Below are 22279 nucleotides of genomic sequence, written 5' to 3'. Positions count from 1 at the left end.
GGCTACCCAGGCCAGGAAGGACCTGAGAAGGTCAACCTCATGAAGAATCACGACAAACAGGATTCAGGCTGAAACTCCACCCCATGCACACGGTTATCTACTCCCATGCTTTAAGGCCACAGATAACCAAACTCAAAACTTGAAATTAAAAAATTTTAGTCCATTTTGGCTTTCCAAACGATGTCTGAAGTGAGAATTCACAACCTCCACTGGTCTGATATTTTTAAAGCAAAGACTTCAAAGAACCATTGATCTCTAAACGCTTATACAGAATCGCTTCTTCCCCAAATTACATTCTTTTCCTCAATTTTCAGAACCCAAGATCAATAGACTCATTCTGCCCTCTCTTTCTCAGCGAGAGAGGGTGGAAGATGTCTACTGCAAAACCAAATCAGTTAATGCCAAACACAGGCACGCCTCATTTCCATAGAGAGAGTCATGCTACAATTCCCGGTGGGGCAGAAACACAGGGACTCTTCATCTCTCTAAGTGATTAGCATCTTAACCTCCTTCACAGGCACGCTGGAGCCGAAGAGGTTTAGGTGGAGGTTCACAGAAAGCATTCTCCAACCCTCAAATTCTCCCTGGTTTTCTCTGTGGAGCGTTAGAAGGTCTTAGCCAAGTTTTCCATGGTAAGTCCAGTATGGAAAATGATGGGCAGGATTAAGCTCAGTGGAATGTTAGTATAACAATAACATTTGACACACAGAGAAGCACTTTTCAGAAAAACAAGTCAGCTGCTTTCCATTGTTTTGAATTTGGGCTGTGCCTACAGCCAGTCTGGGATTGTTGGGGCTTTAACTTATCCATTAAGTGGCACTTGCCCATTGAGCGGTTTTAATATATCACGTGACTTGGATCCTAGAAGATTGGGAACCACCTGTAGATGGCAGAGTGCAACACATGATGGCTTCAAGTTAGTTGCTTGCTTCACTGCCTTGTTCTCGCCAGTGATGACACAAAACCTCCGTCTTCTGGGGAGAGCACCACACCAGCCACCCCCTCTCCTCTCCCTACAGACTCCGTGCTCCTCCCTCTCCTCCTGCCCCTGGAGGTCCCAGGCAAGGAGCTCTTGCTCTGTACATGCTCTCTCTAGGATGCCCGCAACTTCTGAGTTCTCCCCTCAAATCCTTCACACATCAACTCACTTTGCAGCCCATGTTCTTCTCTTCCTCCCTGCTCTGGCAGTCCACAAGTCTTAGATGTATTTCTACATAACCCTAAGAGTCTCTCATCCCAATTCTTCGCCCAGTTTCTTCAAGTTTCCTTTTTATCTAGAGAGTCCTAGATAACTTAGACCAGGGGCAGAACAGAATTTAACTTCCCCAGGTACGACTGCTGCATCAATCGCCACTTCTTTTTGAATCAGAAAGGACCACCTCTCCCACTGGGAGACTCACAAATAAGTGATGCTTGCACTTACTAACACGGAATCTTGTTTTTCTGGGTTTTCTTCTACTTCTTCATCTTTTTTTTTAATACCACATTTACCTTCACTGCAGACATCTCACATTGCCTTTTCCTTTAACACAGTTACACAAAAAATTTAACTCTCATGAAAGTCAAAGCCAGATCCTCTCTTTCAGCATCTAATTTTACTACAGAAAGAAGCAACAGGATCTAACGAAAGAGCGCAGGACAGGGAACGTCATAAGTCATCACCTATGTGCCCTTGGGAAGGCCGACCCTCTCTCAGAATTCAAGCTCCACGCATGTTAATGTCCACCTTTATACAATTCTATTCACTTCAGGAAACTCTTCTGTAATGGCATTATTACAAAGAATCAGATAACTAATTTAAACCATCAGTCAACACTAGGTCCTGGGGCCCATAATTTAATAGGAGAACAGACACAGGGGGCTATAGATTAGGACTTGTACAGCTCAGAGGAAACTAACAGGCAACCAGAAATATTGTTACACACATGAGGTATTATCAGACCAACTGGTTTTCGGATCTAGGGAAGTTACAGAGGTGATTCAACTTAAGATATAGCAAAAGACCCAAGTTAGCCAATAGAACACAGAATATTTCCATAAGAAAAGAGGCTTTTTGGAGATCTTTTAAAGAAAGGCACATTCTCATTTATGTGTGAGATTCCTGAGCCCAAGAGGGTGCAGTAGGTCACGGGGCACACCTGTGAGGGCTTTTCCAACTCTGATTTTGGGATGCATGAGGCGTGCGTGCGTGCGTGCGTGCGTGCCTGCGTGCGCGCGCATAAATATCCACACACGTACAGATACAGAATCCGCCACTAAAAAGTTAATCCTGCTCAATATTTGAGCAAAAATGTGTCACAGCTCATTGGAAGCATGGAGAATTAATCTTTCTGTCTTCTCTTACTCTCAACAGCATTACTGATCACTGCTTTTTGACTTTAAGCCATTTGAAATGAGGATAGTGTACTTTAAGATAAATTTGTGCTTTTATTTATTGTAACAAAAAAAAAAATCCCTTAATTTGGTTCTCTAAAGAAAGATTTAGTTTGTGACAATACACTAAATTTAAACCAAATTATCCTCAGCTTCTTCTACTTCGCCCATTAGGCTTAACTCGGGGCACGTGGAAAAGCAGGGTGCAGGCCAACGCAGATTTGGTTTTTACTGAGGAGCCTCTTATCATCTGCCTGGCTTCAGAGCCAAAGGATAAATTCACAAAGCTTAAAAGCTCTATTGTTTCTAAACATCTCTGGGCTATTAATACTTCATTTAAAAATAAATTTTAGGGGCCAGCCCCACGGCCGAGCGGTTAAGTTCGTGCGCTCTGCTTTGGTGGCCCAGGGTTTCACCAGTTTGGATCCCGGGCACGGACGTGGCACTGCTCATCAGGCCACACTGAGGCAGCATCCCACATGACACAACTAGAAGGACCCACAACTAGAATATACAACTATGTACCGGGGGGCTTTGGGGAGAAGAAGAAGAAGAAAAAAAGATTGGCAACAGATGTTAGCTCAGGGCTGATCTTTAATAAACAAATAAATTTTAGCATCTCCAAAGAGAAAGAGAAATGGTCTTCTAGGAGTCAACTGTCCCTGTTGTTTATTCCAATGTGTTCACACAGGATCCTTTAAAAAAAAAAAAAAACTCTTTCCACATATTTATCTATTTTTAGTACATATTTTAGCAAGCCAATTGGGAAAAGAACCAGCAATCTCTAATTAATAAGTAAAATCACTTGATTTTAAATCTTTTCCTTTTTTCATTAATTTCCAGTAATCTTTGGCATACAAAAGTTATTTCCAGCTGCCACACGCACGCCTGGCTCCCAACTCCAAGGCAGGTAGGAACCTGGACCAGGACTCTGTGAGCTTGCAAAGGACTTCGTGGCGATCTCGTGCAATAACCAAACACGTTTAAAGAGTGTTGGCGACAAGCACCAGGCTACCTTAAATCCCAGTCCTCAGATAACGCCTCACAAGATGAGATGGACGGCGCCACTCCCAGGGAGTCTCAGTTCAGATTTGGTGATATGGACGCAGCCATGAAGTTAATTAGTACAATTAGAGTCCCAACTTAAAACCCAAACCAAACCACAAACCAGCATCTCTCTCTTTCTCTCTACTAAAAAAAAAAAAAAAAAATGGAACCTATTCCTCTGTCTTGGTCTCCCTACAAATTCTCTATAAATTCCAGCCTGGGCATGGGATTATCCCCAAAGTTTCATTAGCAACAAGGAAAAAAAGGAAATAAAGAACTGGATAGCTCATTAAGAGCTCTGCAGTCTGAGCACACAGAAAAATAGTTTAAACACCTTTTTAAAACTGATAAAGAATGGAAGAAGAAGAAACAGTCTTCATGAACCAAGTATCTTATTTATCTCTGTGTTTGGGGCAATTTGTTACGATCTGAGCCAACATCCCCCAAGGTCTATTGATTTGAGATGTGAGATCTTTGTCCCCCACCCTGTTTGCTTCTCCAACCTGAGTCCTGCTGTTGACCCTCTCTGTTCGACTTCACAGGGTGGGCTCTGTGCATTTTTCAGGGTCAAGAAGAAGCCACTCTGAGAATGGAGGAAAGGGGCCTTCCCACCTGCTCCCTCGGCCACAGCCTCCTCTGGTGTTCAGTGTTCTGCCAGGTGAGGCAGGTTCAGGTATGAGGGTTTACAAGGATTAAAAAGTACGAAATCAAGAGCTTATACATCCTCCAAAACCCACACCCTACTTAACTACTTCCATGCTGCTGGCATGTGGAGGTATCAGGCGAAATGACAGCAAAACTAAGGAGGAGCCATGGACCTTCTTTTACATAACACAGTTTGGGTTTTTGAGTGCCCCCCTTGGGTTCAGAGCTATGAAGAGCAGCGTGTTCTTTCCGTAATTACTGCCTCTGTCCCATGGTTGGGAATGCTACCTCAGTCCTGGCTGGAGCCTGTAAGCCCACGGCACGCTGATTTTACAGCTAGTGAGGGCAGAGAAGTGTCACAAAAGGAAGCCCAGTTGGTCCCTAATGTAGGGTGGACACATTTCTTTATTGAGCAAGTACCCTGTAGAACTGTTTACAGGGAGGAGGGCGTGCTTGCCTCTGGAAACCTCAGTGTTCACGCCGCACTGAGCGCTAACCCTCACACGAGCCTGCCCACTGGATAGAGAACTCTTAGATTTCTGTATTTACAAAATCTCCTTCCCAGAAGAAATAAAACCATATTTAAGTTCTGATGATGATGATACTAAGAAAATGGTCTCTTTCTTTAATCAAAAACTGGTCTTTGAGGAAATGACCAAAAAAATGCAGCTCACACTAAATAACAGATTCAAAGTTGTCTTCACAGGGTCTCTGAACTGTTGATGATGGATTGTTACACAGTGTCCCCAAAGAGGCTCTTTGCTTTCCTGAACTCTAGAGGGGTCTCCTTGCCTGGCAGCAATCCTAGCAAGTGGGAGCCAGCAACACCCCTAAAATAAAGAGGGAAAATAGCTTATGCTGTTGATTCACCAAGCTGGAGCAAACTGCTTTGCAAATCTACCGGTGTCTCCTAGGATCTATTTTAATGATCTGCCTGAGCAGAACTAAGCAGTGATTAAAAGATAAGAACCCTCAAGATCTTCTGAGGAGGGAATTACAATATCTACATGAGTGCCAAAATACAGCTTGCTGGCTCCCTTTCCTCCCCGAGACTCGGAGCCTCTGCAGATGGTGGGCCTCTTCAGGGCAGGGTGGGTGGCTGCCCGCTGCCATATGGGGACACCAGTGCAGTCCCGCCATCCTGGACCGGCCAGCCCCACTAAGACCTGCTACTTCTCAGCTGGGGGTCCCACTTGGCCCTAACTCTGCACCCTCCGGCTTTTCTGGCAGGGAGAGTCTGCACTCTATCTGCCAGGGCTGAGCAGCAGCAATCTCTTCATACCTTCAGAAATACTTAGGAAAAGAGGAGGAAAAGGGACACAGGTATCAAAAGAAAAGTCCTTTAAACACTGCTCACACGTCGCCTTTTGACTTGTGCTGGAACCACAGCCAAGTCCTGGTGGAGGGTCAGAATAAGCTGAATTTTGAGGCGGGGGCTACTCACCTCCTCCATTCCGCCCCCAAAATTACCAATGAGTTGGACACCTTCACAACTGACACACGCTGAATTAGGCAGCTCTGACAAGAGGCCTTTTGTCCCAAGGTCCCTTCACATCAAGTTTATCTCGCCAGATGCTCCCTGTGCCTATGCATTATTGATAGACCAGGAGATCTTTTAAAAATAGCAGTAGGGGCAGAGGAGAAGGGGCAGACCCCAGCCGCCCTCACTCAGCATTTTGCGCCTCCTCCCAGCTCTGTGGCTCAGTCATCACAAATACAAAATCATTCAAGAAACACATATTTCCTCCTCTCTCTCACACGCACAGGCACACGCACACTCACAGACACGCGCACGCACAGGCACACTCCAGAAGGCAGCAGTACCTGTTCCTGCTGTTGCACGGATTTCCCTGAGGCGTTCGGGTCCTTGGCTGTAGTCATGATCTCCTGTCCAGAGCGCCCACCCGCACAGGGGCAGGTGCGATCTGACGGTGAGTTTGGAGCCACCAGAGTCCAATCGGCGGGGAGGATTGTGATCTAGTCCATACTTCGGAAATCACACGGCTATTTTGGGGAGAGTGGGGGAGGGAGAGTGGGGAGACCAGCCTAGTTCTCTCTTTAAATGCAAAGAGCAGAGAGCGGATCCGAAGAGGGAAGATGCTGCGGCTTAGTGGGGCTTCTCCAATTAGCAACAGCCTCTGCAATCGCCACAGAAACAATGATAACTGCTTAGCAACCGGCAACTGGCGGCGCGGTGCAGGAAGGGGACCCGAGTGATGCGCGCTGCTCCCGCCCGCCCGCCTCCCTCCCGCGGCGCACGGCGCATGCTCCGGCCGCGGTCTGCTGGGGAGGGGGCGCGGGGGGAGGGGACTCAGGCGGGGGCTCGCGGCCACGGCCCCGGGAGCTTGTCGCCGCCCTGTGCGGGTGGCCGATCCTGTGCCCCCCTAGCAGCGCTCCCCGGCAGGTCACACCCGGGCGAGGGGCGCTAAAGGGCCACACGAGGGATGGTCTTTGTTTTTTCCTTCTGCCAAGTGCCCGGTGCGTTCGAGAAGGAAGGTGCTCTGTGGGCACCAAAGAACGACTCCTTTGCTGTGTGCCGGTGGGTTTGCAGGAATGCTAGACCTGGAAGTCTTGGCCTCTATTTTCGTTGAAATTCAGAAAACTTATTGTGATCTATCTTTTAACTCAAAGAGCCTCCTGGTTCTCTTTTAAAATCAACCAGGTCCTCAAGGGTGTCTGTCGGTTAAAAGAAAAAAGGGAAAAGCCTGCGGGGTGACCTTATAGGAAGGCAAGGCTCCCTGCTGATGCCTGAGCTCAAGGAGAAAGCAGGACAGAGGTCGCCCCCCTGCTGTCCCCGTCTGAAGTCCTTGCTACCTCGCGCTGACCGCGGACGCTGCCGCAGCCAGGCCCCTACCCTGGGCGACACAGGTGGGCGGGTAGAGCATGCAGTGAGCGCACAGCGCATCAGCTCCAAGTTAAGCTTGATTAGCCACCAGTTTGCAGGCAGGAATGTCTGTGGCCTTGCAGAAACACGGGCCAAATCAGCGCCCGGAGGCCTTCTGCAGCCCCTGTGTGTGCTATCGTCCTCTCTTCATGCTTTTCTGACGACTCCTAGTCTTGCACCACCGCCTCCACCCCAAGGGCTTCGGGTCACCCACGCACACAGCACCAACAAGAATAAGGAAAGAATAAGAAAGTCTGTGGGGCCTTCACACTTCTATAAAGCCCGTAGTTCCTTGTGGAGAGAAGGCAAAGTAGACAGGTTTCCATTTAAAAGGTGTTTAGTAGTAGACTTCCCTTCTTTCAGCTTCTTCCCAAGGCCGCCACCCCCAGTCATCTTACAAAGCAAACACTAGACAGTCCAGGCCATTACGTCCTTTAGAGTTGACAGATGAGTGCAGATGGTGGCAGAGGTGCCTGGTCACCTCTCCCACAGCCCGAACTTAATTCTGGTCTAAGTTATTTACTTGGCACAGATTGCAAGGGGTCAGGATGGGCAGCTGGGAGCTGGCATGGTTTGTCAAGAGTACAAACAGGAACCCCACATAAAACCCTGGAAGGCTTTGCTTGGTGTTTGCTGCCTTGTGTTTAGACTTCCCAGCAGGACCGGAAGTTTCCGGGGTGGGAACCGGGTGGCTCCCCGTCTAATTGGTGGAGGTGGCCCCACTACCAGAGTGCCTGGAAGATAAGTAATTTCATTGTTGTCTGGAGGGAGTACGCCAGGCCAAGCAATGCCCAGGTGAGTCTTCAAACAGTTACAGGCCCAAAAAGTGAAAGGGGAAGCCACGGCCACCTGAGTCCCTAAGCAAGCCTGCCATGGGGACCCTGGCAGCAAAGACTCAGAAAGGAGGCCTGGGCAGCGAGGTCCCCTCACATGCCTGGAACACAGCAGCCCGGAGGCCCTCGGTGACAGCTGAGATCAGCAGCCCTGCTGCAAATTAGCCTGTCACTATTTCAGTCTCATTCCTGAGCATCTCAGAAATTGGTCTGTCCTCCAGAGTTTCCTCTTAAATTAAAACCTCGGAGGTGGGTCACATCTTAAACCACCATCTGTTAACATCTCTGAAGGATCCACTGCTAACCCACGGAAGCCAGGAATACCACCGGGACTGATCCTGGGGACAGGGACAATCGCGGGAGAAGTGGAGGGAGCCGGCCGTGCCTCCTCCTCACTGTTGCCAGGGCCCTGGGTCTGACGGAGTTGGTGGTATCCCAGGGGTGCTCAGCTGTATGTGGTGGGGAACAGCATGAAAGCCCTTCAGGCACTTCCCTTTTACTTCTCAGCAAAGACCTTAAGTGCTATTTTACATCTAACATGAATATGGATAGAATGCAAAGTTCACACGCGTTTGCAAAATGACACCTGATACTTCAAAGGCATCTCCCGCTGGCATCAGATCATCACTTGGGGGCTTGCCCGCTAGCCCCCCAGGCCCCCCACACCTGTCATTCATCAACTGTTTTCAAGAGCCGTTAGGAGGAAAAGTTGGCATGAGGAGGTTGTGCCACTCAGAACCTTTCTGTGGGATGTTCTGGCAGGAGGTCTCCCGGGGGCCAACTGCTCTGCATACGACTTGACTTTCCTGCTTTTAAATGAGAAAGGGCAGGATTTCCTGCCAAACGTGGCAGCCGCACTGATGAACCTGGGGGCCTTCATGCTGAGCAAAGTGAGCCGGTCACAGAAGGACAAACACCGCATGACTCCACTCATCTGAGGAACCTAAAGGAGTCAAACCCACAGAAGCAGAGACTAGAATGGTGGTTGCCAGAGGCCGGGGGAGCGGGAACTGAGAGTTGCTGTTCAATGGCATAAAATTTATGATATGCCAGAGGAAAAAGTCCTAGAGAACTGCTGTGCCACATTGTGGCTATAGTTAGCCACACTGCACTGCACACTTAAAAACCTGGTAAGAGGGTAGATCTCATGTTAAGTGTTCTTATCACAGTAAAATTTTAAAAAAGAGAGAGTGAAAGGGCTGCCTTTTATCCATATTTTAAAATTAATCAGTATCCCTCCAGAGGACAAACACCGTGCTGAAGTCCACAACCGTTCAAGCTGAAGGGCTGTGCCTATTACTGCAGACACGGAGACACCCATCACCCATGAGAGGCGAGAACTGAGCGCTCCCGGGCGTTCTCAGCACCATCATGGAAAACACATCCTCAGAGAGACGGTGAACGACTGCAAATGTGGGGCATGCTGCCCGCTACGCTTGCACTGAACAAAAAAAAAGAATTTACAGAAAAATTTCTGGAAAGCATCATGTATAAATACTATGGTTTTCAGTAACCGTGGACTGCAGGAGAACCCACTCACAGAAGAGCTGCCGGGGACTCTGCACTCCTTCCCCATTCCTTACTCCGTGAATATTTAGTTGCTATCATAGGTACTTAGCAAAGGGGAAAGTCAATGCTTACCTGCCCCTGGTGATAATGACAAAAATAGTGGCCATCTGTATCGCACGAAGTGTGATACACCCAGTCCTCAGCCACTCTGTGAGGCAAGCACTGCTGTGTCCCCCATTTTACAAAAGGAAATGGATATTGAGAGACTTTAAATATGAAACCCATGGTTACCCAGCGAGTAAGTAGCCAAACCAGAACTCACATCTCCGCACTTTAGGCCTGGGCCCATCATATTGCAGTGTCTTGAAATGCCTGAATACTTCAACAGAATATTGAAACTATTTAACTGGTCTATGTGCCAGGAACAACACTGAGCACCTCATACATATTATCTTAATTCATCCTTAAACATCTCTTAGATACGCGTCGTATTAGTTTGGCACAACACAGCACTATAGACTGGGTGACCAGCACAATAGAAATTTATTTTCCCACAATTCTGGAGGCTAGAAGTCCGAGATTATGGTGTTGGTTCCTTCTGAGGCCTCTCTCCTTAGCTTATAGATGGTCATCTTCTCACCTAGTCCTCATATGGTCATCCCTCTGTGAGTGTCTGTGTCCTAACCTCCTCTTCTTATAAGGAAATCGGTCAGATTGGATTAGGGAGCCCCTCGATGACCTCATTTTACCTTAATCATCTCTTTAGAGACACTACCTCTAAATGCAGTCAGGTTCAGAGGTACTAGGGGGCAGGACTTCAACATATGAATTTTGGGGAAGATACAATTCAGCCCATAACACTTATTATTAGCCCCATTTTACCTATGGGGAATTAGAGGCTTAAAATGATCTAAGAAACTCTTCCAAAGTCATATAGTCAGTGGAAATGGCAGAATTGGCATTCAGATCCAGTTCTGCTTGATCAAAACCCTTGCTGCACACCACACGCACACACTCAAACACATGAATACACATGCAAGCACACATATGCACAAACACCCACACACTTATTGTGTCACTTCAAACACCTGCCAAGGGCTTGGGCAGGAAGGAGCTCCTCCCCTAAATTCCCCAGACAAGAGTAAGGCTCCTCCAAGAATGTACAACGGAGAAAGGAGAGTCTCTTCAGTAAATGGTGCTGGGAAAACTGGACAGCCAAAGGCAAAAGAATGAAAGTTGACCTTTATCTTATACCATACACAAAAATTAACTCAAAATGGATTACAACTTGACTGTAACACCTGAAACCATGAAGCTCCTAGAAGAAAACATAGGCAGTACACTCTGTGACATTGATCTTAGCAGCATCTTTTTGAATATGTCTCCCCAGGCAAGGGAAACAAAAGAAAAAAATTAAACAAATGGGACTACATCAGACTAACAAGCTTCTGCACAGCAAAGGAAACCATCAACAAAATGAAAGTACAACCCACCAATTAGGAGAATATATTTGCAAATCATATATCTGACAAGACGTTAATATCCAAAATATAGAAAGAACTCATACAACTCAACAACAACAAAAAAAACAACCTGATCAAAAAATGGGCAGAGGATATGAACAGACATTTTTCCAAAGAATATATACAGGTGTCCAACAGGCACATGAAATGATGCACATGAAAAGAGGGAAATGCAAATCAAAACTACAATGAGAACTACACCTCACCCCATCAGAATGACTATAATTAAAAAGACGAGAAAATAACAAGTGTTGGAAAGGATGTGGACTCTCGTACACTGCTTGTGGGAATGTACACTTTCCATGCAGCCACTATGGAAAACAGCATGGAGATTCCTCAAAAAATTAAAAATAGAAATACCATATGACCCAGCTATCCCACTACTGGGTATTTATCCAAAGAACATGAAATCAACAACTCAAAAAGATTTATGTCCCCTATGTTCATCACAGCATTATTTGTAATAGCCAAGACAAGATGTGGAAGCAAGCCAATTGCCCATCAATAGATGAATGGATAAAGAAGATGTGGTGTATACACACAATGGAATACTACTCAGCCATAAAAAAGACAAAATCATGCCATTTGCAACAACGTGGATGGCCCTTGAGGGTATTATGCTAAGCGAAGTAAGTCAGACTTAGAAAGATAAATACTGTATGACTTCACTCAGATGTGGAAGATAAACAAATATAGATAAGGAGAAACTGTTGGTGGTTACTCGAGGAGAAGGGGTTGGGGGCAGGGGGAAAGGAGTAAAGGGGTACATGTGTATGGTGATGGATGGTAACTAGACTTTTGGTGGTGAACACGATGCAGCCTATACAGAAGCTGAAATATAATGATATACACCTGAAATTTACATAATGTTATAAACCTATGTCGCCTCAATTAAAAGAAAAGAGTGAGGGTCCCAACTATCCTAGCTTCTGCTATGCAAAAGTCGGCTAAAAGGGTCTTGCTAAGGCCTTGTGGGTGAGTCCTTCCCTCTTGGGTCTAGGAAGGATCCCGTTTGATGGAGCACAAGTGCTTCCAAGCAGCATCTCAGACTTTTCCAGACGAGTGCTCCTCCCGCCAGGGGGCAGGCAGAGATATGTCTGCCCTGCATGCACCTTCATTCTGCAGCTGAGGACATTCTGGGAGCCAAGATGCTGAGCAAGGCCTACACCAGTGGCTGATTCTGGGCCAAGACAGCATTTCACGGCTCACTGGGGCACGGGCAGCTGGAGCCTGGCAGAGGATGGGGCAGGCCTGCCTGCCAACGAGGACACCACCAGCTGCTTGTCTTGCCATGTTATTCACCTCCCATTCCCACTGGCAGTGTTGTCAAGTTCTATTAGAAATCTCTAAGATACCTGCCACCAGCCTCGCTGAATGGACCAGAGGCACTATCAGTCCTCTGCAGGTGCACCTGGGCAGAGGCTAGTTCACATGGGTGGGCTGGTTTAGCCTTGATCCTGTCTCTCCCCTCCAGGTGTGTCCGACTAGGGCAGCTGGCACAGGCTCAGCTGATTAGATTTGTTTGTAGATGTACAAGCCTGGATCCCTCTGAAGCTTGATGCAACTGACCGCTCCTCTGATTTCCACTCCCCTTGCCATGAGTAGCCAATCAGCTAAGAAGACTTTGCTTCAAGAAGCACTCAGTCAGAAAGTGTTTATCAAGCACCTACTATGTGCAGACAGTGAAATCACCTACAAGACGCAGGCACGCCGGCTGACTTGTTGCTGTAAGGTAGAGAGCAAAGTGTCTTGAGAATAGGGTCCATGAAGATTTTGACTTGTTTAGCATTTACCATCTGCAAGAGAAGCCACTTCTAACTTACAATTCCCTGAAAATCAAAAAGAATGTGGGCAGCAAAGTAAGATTCCCTGAAGGGTCGGGCCAGGATCCAAAGAGGCAAGTTGAAATATATACATACATATATGTGGATAAGTTTCCTGAACTGAAGACCAGGTTTCCCATGTTGACCGCCACATGTCCATAGTTGCCACTATAGTTTTATCCAGAAGTCAACCTCCAACAGAGGGGTCATCCCTTTACTTTTGGGGATTTGTTTGGTTTTGGTTTTGGTTTTGGATTTACCTTGAGAATCCATTATTTAAATGCTGATATCCTTGGAAATTGCAAGAGCCTGTGTGATCAATTCACGCCCGGGTGAGAGTAATGGGCAGCCCAAAGAAAGAGGCGGCACCTGAAGGGAGAAGCTCTGGGAAGAAAGAGGACAGGGTCTAGGAAGAGGAATAAGAAGCATCCAGAAGCTGAGTTTCCCACACGGCCTGTGAACTCCTCTATTATCTGGTGAACCTCACCTAGGGGGTAGGATATCCCCATGGCATCAGAACTGCTATGAAGCCCGGACACATTCTTCTTCTCAAGTTCTGTAACTCACTTGTTTTGTGTTCACTCATCTAAATTTGGTGAAATACTTCCCATTCAACAAGAATGTCTCAAAGAAGAGCCACGGCGAGTTGGGGTGCGTAGAAATGTGGAGAGTTTCAGAGATGAAAATGTCGAACTGAACCAGACTTAGCAATCAAGGCTGAACAACGGGGTCCATTTTGGCCACACTTTGAATCACAGCTGGTGGAGTTAACGGGGCCCAAAGGCTCCCCACCCCCCAGGCTTTGAGCCAGAAGGGTTTCTTCTTGGCACATCAGAAGAGCTGCGTGGACCACGGCCCTGCCCTCGAGTGTGCTGTAAACAGGAGGGATGGCTGCTGTGGAGCTTCCAAAGCCCAGCTAGGCTGGCAGCTCACACGTTGATGCTTCAGGCACCGTTTGTAGAGCAACAGACGTCACGGGTCTTCTTTGGCTAAGAGTATCATTGGTACATATACATACATGCACATATATACATGTAATTTAGAGAGAGATTTATTTTAAAGAATTGGCTCACTCCATTGGGGTAGTTTGCAGATCCAAAATCTGCAAGATGACCCAGCAGGCTGGAAACCTAGGGAAGAGTTGATATGTTGCAGTTCAAGTCTAAAGGCCATCTGGAGGCAGAATTCCCTCTTCCTTGGGAAAGTTCTGTTGTTTTTCCCTTAAGGCCTTCAACTGATTGGATGAGGTCCACCCATGTTATGGAGGTTAATCTGCTTTACTCAAAGCTAACTAATTTAAATGCTAATCACATTAAAAAAAATCCCTCCACAGCAACATCTAGTTTGACCATAACTGGGTACCATGGCCCAGCCACATTGACACATAAAATTAACTATGACAGGCTATGAGTAGAAGTCACTGGTAGCAGTATCTGTCAGGGTGTATACTCTCAGTTTACTCTCCTTCTCCTCCCTCCCTTTTCCCATCTTTCTACCTGGAATGCTTGCTACAGTCTTGAACATGAGACCAAGAGCATCCATGGGAGAAAACAGATGGAGCCTACATCCCTGGAGATCTGGGGATGAGTGGCCTTAGCATCCCTGGGCTGCTACCTCCAAACACTCTATGCAGGAAAGAGAAATGAATTTTTCTCTCATATAAGTCACTGTTACTTTACATTTGCACCACCGAGCTGCACTCAAATTAATACAGTACAAATTCCTCTTCTGTCTTCTCTTCGTATTTCTCCTGACAGTTGTATTAAAAGTGCCCCCCTCAAATGATAGCTGATGATATTAGGAAGAAACAGTGGCTGGTCTATTCTATCAGGCCCATTAAATTGATGCTGATTTCTAGATGTAGCAAGTGGGTGAGCATCTACATCAGGGTCCCCACACTGTGGCCCATGGGCCAGACCTGACCCACTTCCTGTTGTTTCACATAAAGTTTTATTGGAACGCAGCTGTGCCCATTCACTTACAGACTGTCTTATATGGCTGCTTTTGCACTACAACAGCAGAGCTGACACCCATGACAAAGGCCGGTGGCCTGTAAAGTATAAAATATTTACGATGTGGTCCTCTGCAGAATACGTTTACCAACCCCTGGCCTAGAGTGACTCTGTTACATGTCAACTAAAGGTAAGTCAATTCACGCAGAATCACAAATTCAATGGAAAAACTCTTCCAATATCAAGATAGAGCCGCACCTGCAAACAGGAAAGACAATAGGAAAAAAATCCCAACACATTTTACAATCAGCCTAGCAGACACACCTCTCAGGGATACAAATATTTATACGAATTACAGCAGTTCCCCTCCCACACTGCTTGTCAGAGTTATCTCGTCTTTGTTCCTTAGACTGAGGTTCACTGACCGGCCTCCATCACAGGCTTCAACGTACATCCTCACAGCATCCTCCCCAAATGCCACGATACGTCCTTGGGATGGGGTTGAGCACCCTGAGAGCAGGAATCTCCTGTGGATTTGGGAAATACTAAAGACATTCGAATGGCCTGCCGATCCACACCTCCACCACTTACAGTGAGTGCTCAAATATATCTGTGTGGATAAATGGATAATGTGGTATATTCAAAGGAATTCAATTACAAGTCACATTAGAATGTTTTTTCATCTTTTCTTTTCCTAAAAGACAGTCCCCTAGCTGACCACAAACCTTTACAAGATAAGGTAATGAATGCTAATCACTCTTTCTGGCGACCAAGGCCACAGGCGGCTTGGCCTGAGCCAATGTGACCAGCTGCCTGGGAAGCCAAGGGCTGTGTTTACTGTGAAACTACTGTGTGCTTTGTATGTAAGTCAGAAGATCTGCTCTCGTGGCCTCGCAATCTAATAGGAGGGGGAAACTGGTAACAAATAAATGCCTTTGCTCCTGCCTTAGGAAATCCAAGGAGAAAGATGGGGTGGTGGGCACGTGGGCATTGGTAGCACCCTGGGTGGCCATCCATGTGGGACAGGCTACGCAGAGTGTATTGGAGGCACGCCATGCAGTGCTAAGCAATGAGTAGAAGAAGCAGATTATGTGTACACTGAGCAGCAGGGATGGATTGTAAACTCAGTGCTTAAGGAAGAAAATCAGAAATATAAACACATCTATATGTAAATATGTGTGGACACAAAACACATGTATGTGTAAACGCAAACCTTAACAAACAAAAAAGGCACTCATATAAAAGGTGTGTTTTGCAAAAATACAGAAAAGCAAAAAGCTGCTTATCAAACATGATGTTTGCTGATGGTAGGGAGGGAAAGGGGAGTAAATTATGAGTGAAATAAGGAAGAACGAAGAAAGAGGGTGGTCTTTGCTTGGACCACTGATGATAACGAGCCGTACACTCCACCTCTGTAAATCTCAGTTTCCTCACCTGTAAATAAGGGCAGAGAGAGCCAAACACAATGTAGTCAGAGCCCTCCGGAGTCCTGCGTCGTCACATATAGGATCTTATTTAACCCCCCCAACAATCCTAGGCAAGACCTGTTTTACTTCTTTATTAACAGCTAAGGAAATTGGGCCTTAGGAAGAAGGGGTCATTTGCCCAAGGTCACACAGATAGCCGTGTGATTGATGGGCCTGGGTGTGAATCCTTATTGAAGCCCAATTCTCTGCTCTCTGTGTTGGAGCACACACTCTGTGAATTAGGTATTCCCTAAATTCTCTTCCAGTTGGACAATTCTATTTTGTGAGTCCAGATAGATATGGCAAGGTTGATAATCAAATTTCTGAAAATTGGTGTTATGCCAAAGGATGTTTAAACCAACTCACATTCATGTTCACACCCTGGCTTTTAGACGGCAGCCTCAGTTCAGCTGGGAGAGGAACCAAATGCAATACCAGCGGCATGACATGTTGAAAACCTCCTTTCAAAGTTCTCATGTTTCATCCCAAAGTAGCTTAATTCCATCCAAGTTGCTTTGCCTTTCATGTCTCTCCCAACGATCTTGCCCCTTTAAACAGGGCCACAGAACAAGGGCACTGGCAGCCGGCCAGGTGGGCCACAGGAGCTGGCCCATCACGGCTCAGCTCTGCCTGCTCCTCCTCGGGAGCCTCACGAGCCGGGAGGACCTTGGCAAGAGCAGCTCGACAGATGACTTGTTTATGGTTTCTAATGGCCCCAGCTGAAATTTCTGGGGCTGTTCGCGTGCCCCTAGTTGGGTGCCAGCTGTGGAATAAGCTCTTGTGTTGTCTGGGTAACACATGGCATGGTGGGGACTTGTATTTCCACTGACACGTTGTCTTCAAGGTGTTGCAGGAAAGACATCCTCAAAGGAGCCCCCTGGATAATCCTCCGGAATGGATTTCACATCCTTCTGGTTTCCCAGAAGCTCTGCTCCCCTCCCTGCCTTCTGGCCTGGGCCTGGATGTCTGGGATCAGAACAGACAGGGTTCAGAAGGAGTTTTCATACCCACACAGGAAAATGTGACTTATGTAAAATGTTCCTGCAAACATTTTTCATGCTTCATTTTCAACACCAAATAAAGGAATAAGCAGATCCATGCAGAAAATTCCCAGAGAAGGATCAGTCATTGAAATCCCTATTGTCCGACTTTGCAAAACACATCTGATTTGGCTTTGGGGATGAGTGTAAATGATAGTGTAAATGACATTCAAATGGGCCACTTAAAACTGGAGGTACATATAAACAACGGCAGTCTAAGACACTTGGTGTTTTCCCTTGGATGGCATGATCAAAGCAAGGGCATTAACGGAGTAGAGTCAAAGAAACCATGTCTTCCACCAAAGCACTAGCTCCACCCCTCACTCCTTCCATCTGGGGAGCTCCTGTTCATCTTCCAACACCCAGTTCAAATACCACCTCCTACCTCCTCATAGAGTTGATCCCTTGCTTCGCTGTTCTCCCATCACAGTTTTTATGTCCATGTTTGTGTGAAGTCCTTGTTACATCACAGCACCACTGTCCATTTCCCTGCCTGGTTTCCTAGCCCCACTGTGCGCCATCCAGGGCAGGGCCTAAGCAAGATGAAGGGCTGCATATCAGGGAAAGGAGGGGTCTTTGAGATCAGAGTTGAGTCCCAGGTCTGTTCACTTGCTGGCTGTGCGTAAGCTACTGAGTCCAGGTTTCAGCTGGTAAACAGACACAACAGTAGCCGGGCCTGTGGACTGCTGTCCGGATTAAATCAGATAAACTCTGCAGACCGTGGGACACAGAGCAGTGCTCAGTAAACGGCTCTCTCACTGCTGGACCGAGATCTCCTCAAGGGCATGTCTTCTTCTCCACATCCCCAGCGCTTGGCACACAAAAAACAACACGACGACAGTGTGTTAGGAAGAGAACTTCTGGAACGTTTGAGTGTCACCTTGAGTGAAATCAAGAGGACAAGAGTCTCTCTCCACATGATGCAGTAAACGATCAGAACCAGATCAATTTAGACAACTCATTATCGGCAAAGGAACTCAGACAGAATCACACACGCAGAGTCCCTCACAGAGCCGTACAAGGCAGTGTGGTCACGGTTTATGAATAACTAAGGGATGGAAACATGACATAGAAGACATGTATATAAGCTGCCCTGGGAGGATGCGACAAAATCCAGAGAAGGGAATGTAGGATGGAATGACTCAGCCAGACGTTTTCAAATTGTGCTAGAGGAAGCCCCTCCTGTGCTGCCAAGATGATAGGTCTGGGAGAAGAGGCTTCCCGAGGACTCGGGGCTCCATCCCCACTCTCACCCCCATTCCCGAATCCAGCCAGGGCGCCTCCTCTTGCGCCTCCTTGACACGAGCTGCATGTCATTGGAACAAAGGGCTCCGTAGCTTCAAACACTTGGGAACCAGGGAGTCCGTCACTGCAGATGACCACCTTTCAAAGGAGAAAGGATGAAAAGGGTGGAACAGTGACCACTAAAGAGATGAAAACTTCTTACATTCTAGAAATCAAAGATGAAACACAGGAGGGAGATACATTTCATCAATTCATCAGACAGGCATAAAAGGGTATAGGTGCCTTATTATGTCTTTTTTAAGAGTCTCTCTTCCTGAAAATTAGAACTAAGTGAAAGTCCTTAAGAATTAAAGCCCAGCCTGTGAAATCACAATAAAAAGAGAAAATCTCCTACGTGAAGTGAGAGATGAGGCCCTGAGTGGGGAGTCGATCTCCAATGACCCCCATCAGAAACAGAAAAGATAAGTCCTTGGTGAGAACACAAAAACACCCTGATGGAGACAACTACTCTCCTAAGATAATAGAAAACAACATTTATACTATGAAATTAACCTATGCTATCACTTATCCTGTCAACCAGCATTAACACAGAGAGCATAGAATAAAATAGTAGATAGACGTGGATGGAACTCTTAGTAAGGGCATTATTATTTTGTGAAACTTTGGTGATATGGGGTCACTTGTGAAATATTAGAAAGCTGCTGCTCTGTGTTCTATAAGAAGTCAAAAGAGAAACTGTGCCTGTCTGTGATTTCCTTTTATTGCAAAATATTTCTCTCCCTTCCTGAGAATGCTCTGAACCCTTAGCTTCTGCAGGAATCCTTCAGAAGCTGACACCAAATCCAGCTCCTTAAGCAGCCTCAGGCTCCAACACTCAGTAACTTCCCATTTTCAACATATCCATTTACAAAATATGCCACTATGCCAGATCAACCAAAGTTATATGGAAAAAAGCATGTGATAGACCAAAGCACACCTAAAATGAAGTGGTACTCATGTAAATTATGTCCCTTACAAAGACTCTCAGATCTATGCTAGCAAAGAAAGATCGTCCTTGTGCTGAACACAGTACATCAGGAAATTAGCCCAGTTTGAGCCACATCTCAGAAAGAATCCAAGACTAAAACCTACAAAACGCTTATTGAGTTCTCAAAGCCCGTCCTGAGCAGGATGACAGGCAGAAAAGAACGCAATCAATATGGTAACATTTGTAAGGGACCAGAAAGGATCCAATTTTAAAATATGGTCTTCATCAAGAATTCAGCATGACAATTATGTTTGTATCCTTTGTGGTTGGTATCATTCATAAAACTATTAATAATAGATATAGCTGACAGACATAGGACAACCCATATCTCTACATTAACTTAGATTTGAGAATCTGTCAATGGATCACATTAACAAACCTGTCCTACCAGAAGGACTAACTTGAAGAAATAATAGTTTTTAGATTCAGGGCTTCCTGTACTCTCCTCACCAGTTTTCAGAAGCCCTCCTCATCCTTCAGATGAAGTATGGTCTCCCGATGTGTCTGGATTTTTGCTGTATCTCTGAAAAGGAACTGAGTCAATACCCTCATTGATACTGGAATATCCATGATGGCCCATGCTTTCCTTCTCTGGAGAGTTTATGTTCTAATAGAGAACACTCAACCGTCCATGATTAGGTTCCTTCTGGATGGGAAGCCACCTTAGGGTATTCCTCTTAGGACAAGACAAGAACATGATGTCATGGGTGACTGGACCAGGGCCTGTGCCTGACCCAAGGACAGACAATCTACAGCTGCAAATCCCATGGAAAGAGGAGAGTCAGGCCCATCGGATTCTCCCTTTCAGGAACTTGAATTCAGAAAAATCAAGAGTCTCTTAGAAGTCAGCGGTCAGGTTGAAGCTGGAGGCCAGGCTGTAAGGAAGCAGCTACAATGACACAGCTAGGAAGACTAGTGCAGTGTAGAGGTAGGAAGAGTAAAAGTATGAATGCGCGTGGAGAACAGTTGGCAGAAGGAAGGAAGCGAGGCCTCACTGCCGGAAGAGAGGAGGGTCGAGGAGCTGGACCCTGGAGTGGCCTTGGTTCTGGGAGACTTGCCAGTTCCTGTTTCTGGGGGTGGGGGTTGTAGCCTTACAATAATTTGTTTATCCAGAGATAATCGAATGTAACTTTCACTTGTGCAGTCAGAAGAACCTAACTGAACCAGCTCTGGCCTATATTTTGGAATTTATGCAAACTCAGAGGCCCAGTTGGTTTCCAACATAACATTTGGTGGTAGTGATGCAAGTAAAAGGAACCCGCACAGTCTGATGCTTAAGGATCCCAAGGTCAGTCTCCACCTTGGTGACCCTCTCATTTTGAGGTCAGATGGCATTCACTCAGGATTTTTGGGGGGGGGTTTGGGGGTGGAGAATGACTGCAAACTAGATCAGGCTCCCAAACCCAACATCATTTTTCCACTCACTGAGAGTTTTGACTCCACTCAAAAACAAGAGATTAAGATTGGACCCCCAATTGGTCACGTATTTGTGTGTGTGTCTTTTATTTAATTCTCAGGCATTTATTGAGCATCTACTGTATGCCAGGTCCTATTTAGACACAGGAAACACAGAAACAAAAAGCACAACCCCTGGCTTTGAAGGGCTCCGGTATAGGGGGAAGTGGACAGAAAAACACACAGAATATCCCCAGATGAACACTAAGGAGAGTGTGTGCAGAGGAAGAGCAGTGGACCTGTGATTCTAGAAAGGCTCGTGTAAGAAGCCCATTGGAACAGTAAGGGCAGGTGGACTGTGGAGAAAGGACTGGCAATGGCCGACATGCTCAAATGAAGGGTAATAGTAATGCGCGAGAAGCTTCTTTTGAGGGGTTGTAAGGGATTTAGTGTGCTGGAGTGTGGTGTGTATGAGGCGGCATGGAGCAGGGAAGGCTCAGATGATGCAGGGTCTTGCATTGAGGGTACAAATTTGAGCCTGCAGACAACTGAAAAAATTTAGGCAATAAAATGTCATGAACAGATCTGCCATTTAGAAAGGTCTCTTTTCAGACTGGAAAATGAACGGGGACAGAGACACCACTTTAGGAAGTTTTCGGAGTAGTTCAAGCAAGAAATAAGAAGTGCCTCAAGTAAAATGGAAGGGATGGATAAAGAAAGAAAAGTTTAAATTGCCTATCAGGGTAGAATTGAAAGGACATGTTGACCAATTAAGATTTGATCCATTTTCTTTGGATAAATTTGGCTGTAGCAAAACAAATTAATCCTCTCGAAGGCCCAGAACAAGGCTGTCACGATTACAAACATTTGTCACTTATCTTCACCTTTCATTTGAACTCTTCCCCAGCACCGCACTGTGCCCATGTGGAACTTACTAATACGCGATTTCGTCACGATGGGGATAAATTGCAATGATCACGCCTCATTTATTTTTCAACATCCCCTCCATCTGGTCACTCTACCAAGCATTATGTTTACTCCCACTATTGTATTTCAACCTGAGGGCTCCTAGATCCCTTATTTGGATTAATTTAGTCAGCATGGCTCATGGGGCAAGACTGGATCTGGATTCAGGACCTCTAGATCCAGCACCTGCTGTAGACTGACTTTGTGTCCCCCCAGCATTCAGACATTAAAGTCTAACTCCAGGGGATGGCATTAGGAGGAGGGGCCTTTGGAGGTGATTAGGTCATGAGGGTGGAGACTTATGAATGGGATCAGTGTCCTTATAACAGAGACCCTGAGAGAGCTCTCTGCCCTTCCGCGCTGTGAGGACACAGGGAGAAGACAGCTGTCTGTGCACCAGAAAGTGCCTCTCACCCACAGTGACTCTGCCCATGCCTCGGTCTTGGACTTTCCAGCCTTCAGAACTGTGAGAAATAAATTTCTGTTGTTGACAAGCCACACACTCTGTGGTATAGTAGTCCCCCCACCGCATCCGCGGTTTTGCTTTCCAT

The 22279-nt window shown here is 46.3% G+C and overlaps 1 protein-coding gene across 6 annotated transcripts in view; it reads right to left on the bottom strand.

Annotated features, from left to right (window-relative positions):
- The window catches only part of DPP6 (dipeptidyl peptidase like 6), a 986698-nt gene that overhangs the window by 506035 nt on the left and 458384 nt on the right, over positions 1–22279 (bottom strand). The window contains exon 1 of one of the 6 annotated variants that reach the window (XM_070265305.1): positions 5890–6347. The exons of the other annotated variants lie outside the window; for them this stretch is intronic. Coding sequence (XP_070121406.1) covers positions 5890–5946 — 57 coding nt within the window. The 5' untranslated portion in view covers positions 5947–6347. Of the gene's footprint in view, positions 1–5889; positions 6348–22279 lie in introns of those variants that run through there. 6 annotated transcript variants of the gene reach the window in all.

The sequence above is a fragment of the Equus caballus genome, chromosome 4 (assembly GCF_041296265.1).
Source record: "Equus caballus isolate H_3958 breed thoroughbred chromosome 4, TB-T2T, whole genome shotgun sequence".
Lineage (NCBI taxonomy): Eukaryota > Metazoa > Chordata > Mammalia > Perissodactyla > Equidae > Equus > Equus caballus.
The sequence above is the reverse complement of the archived record's forward strand: the minus strand, read 5'-3'. Positions and strand labels throughout refer to the sequence as shown.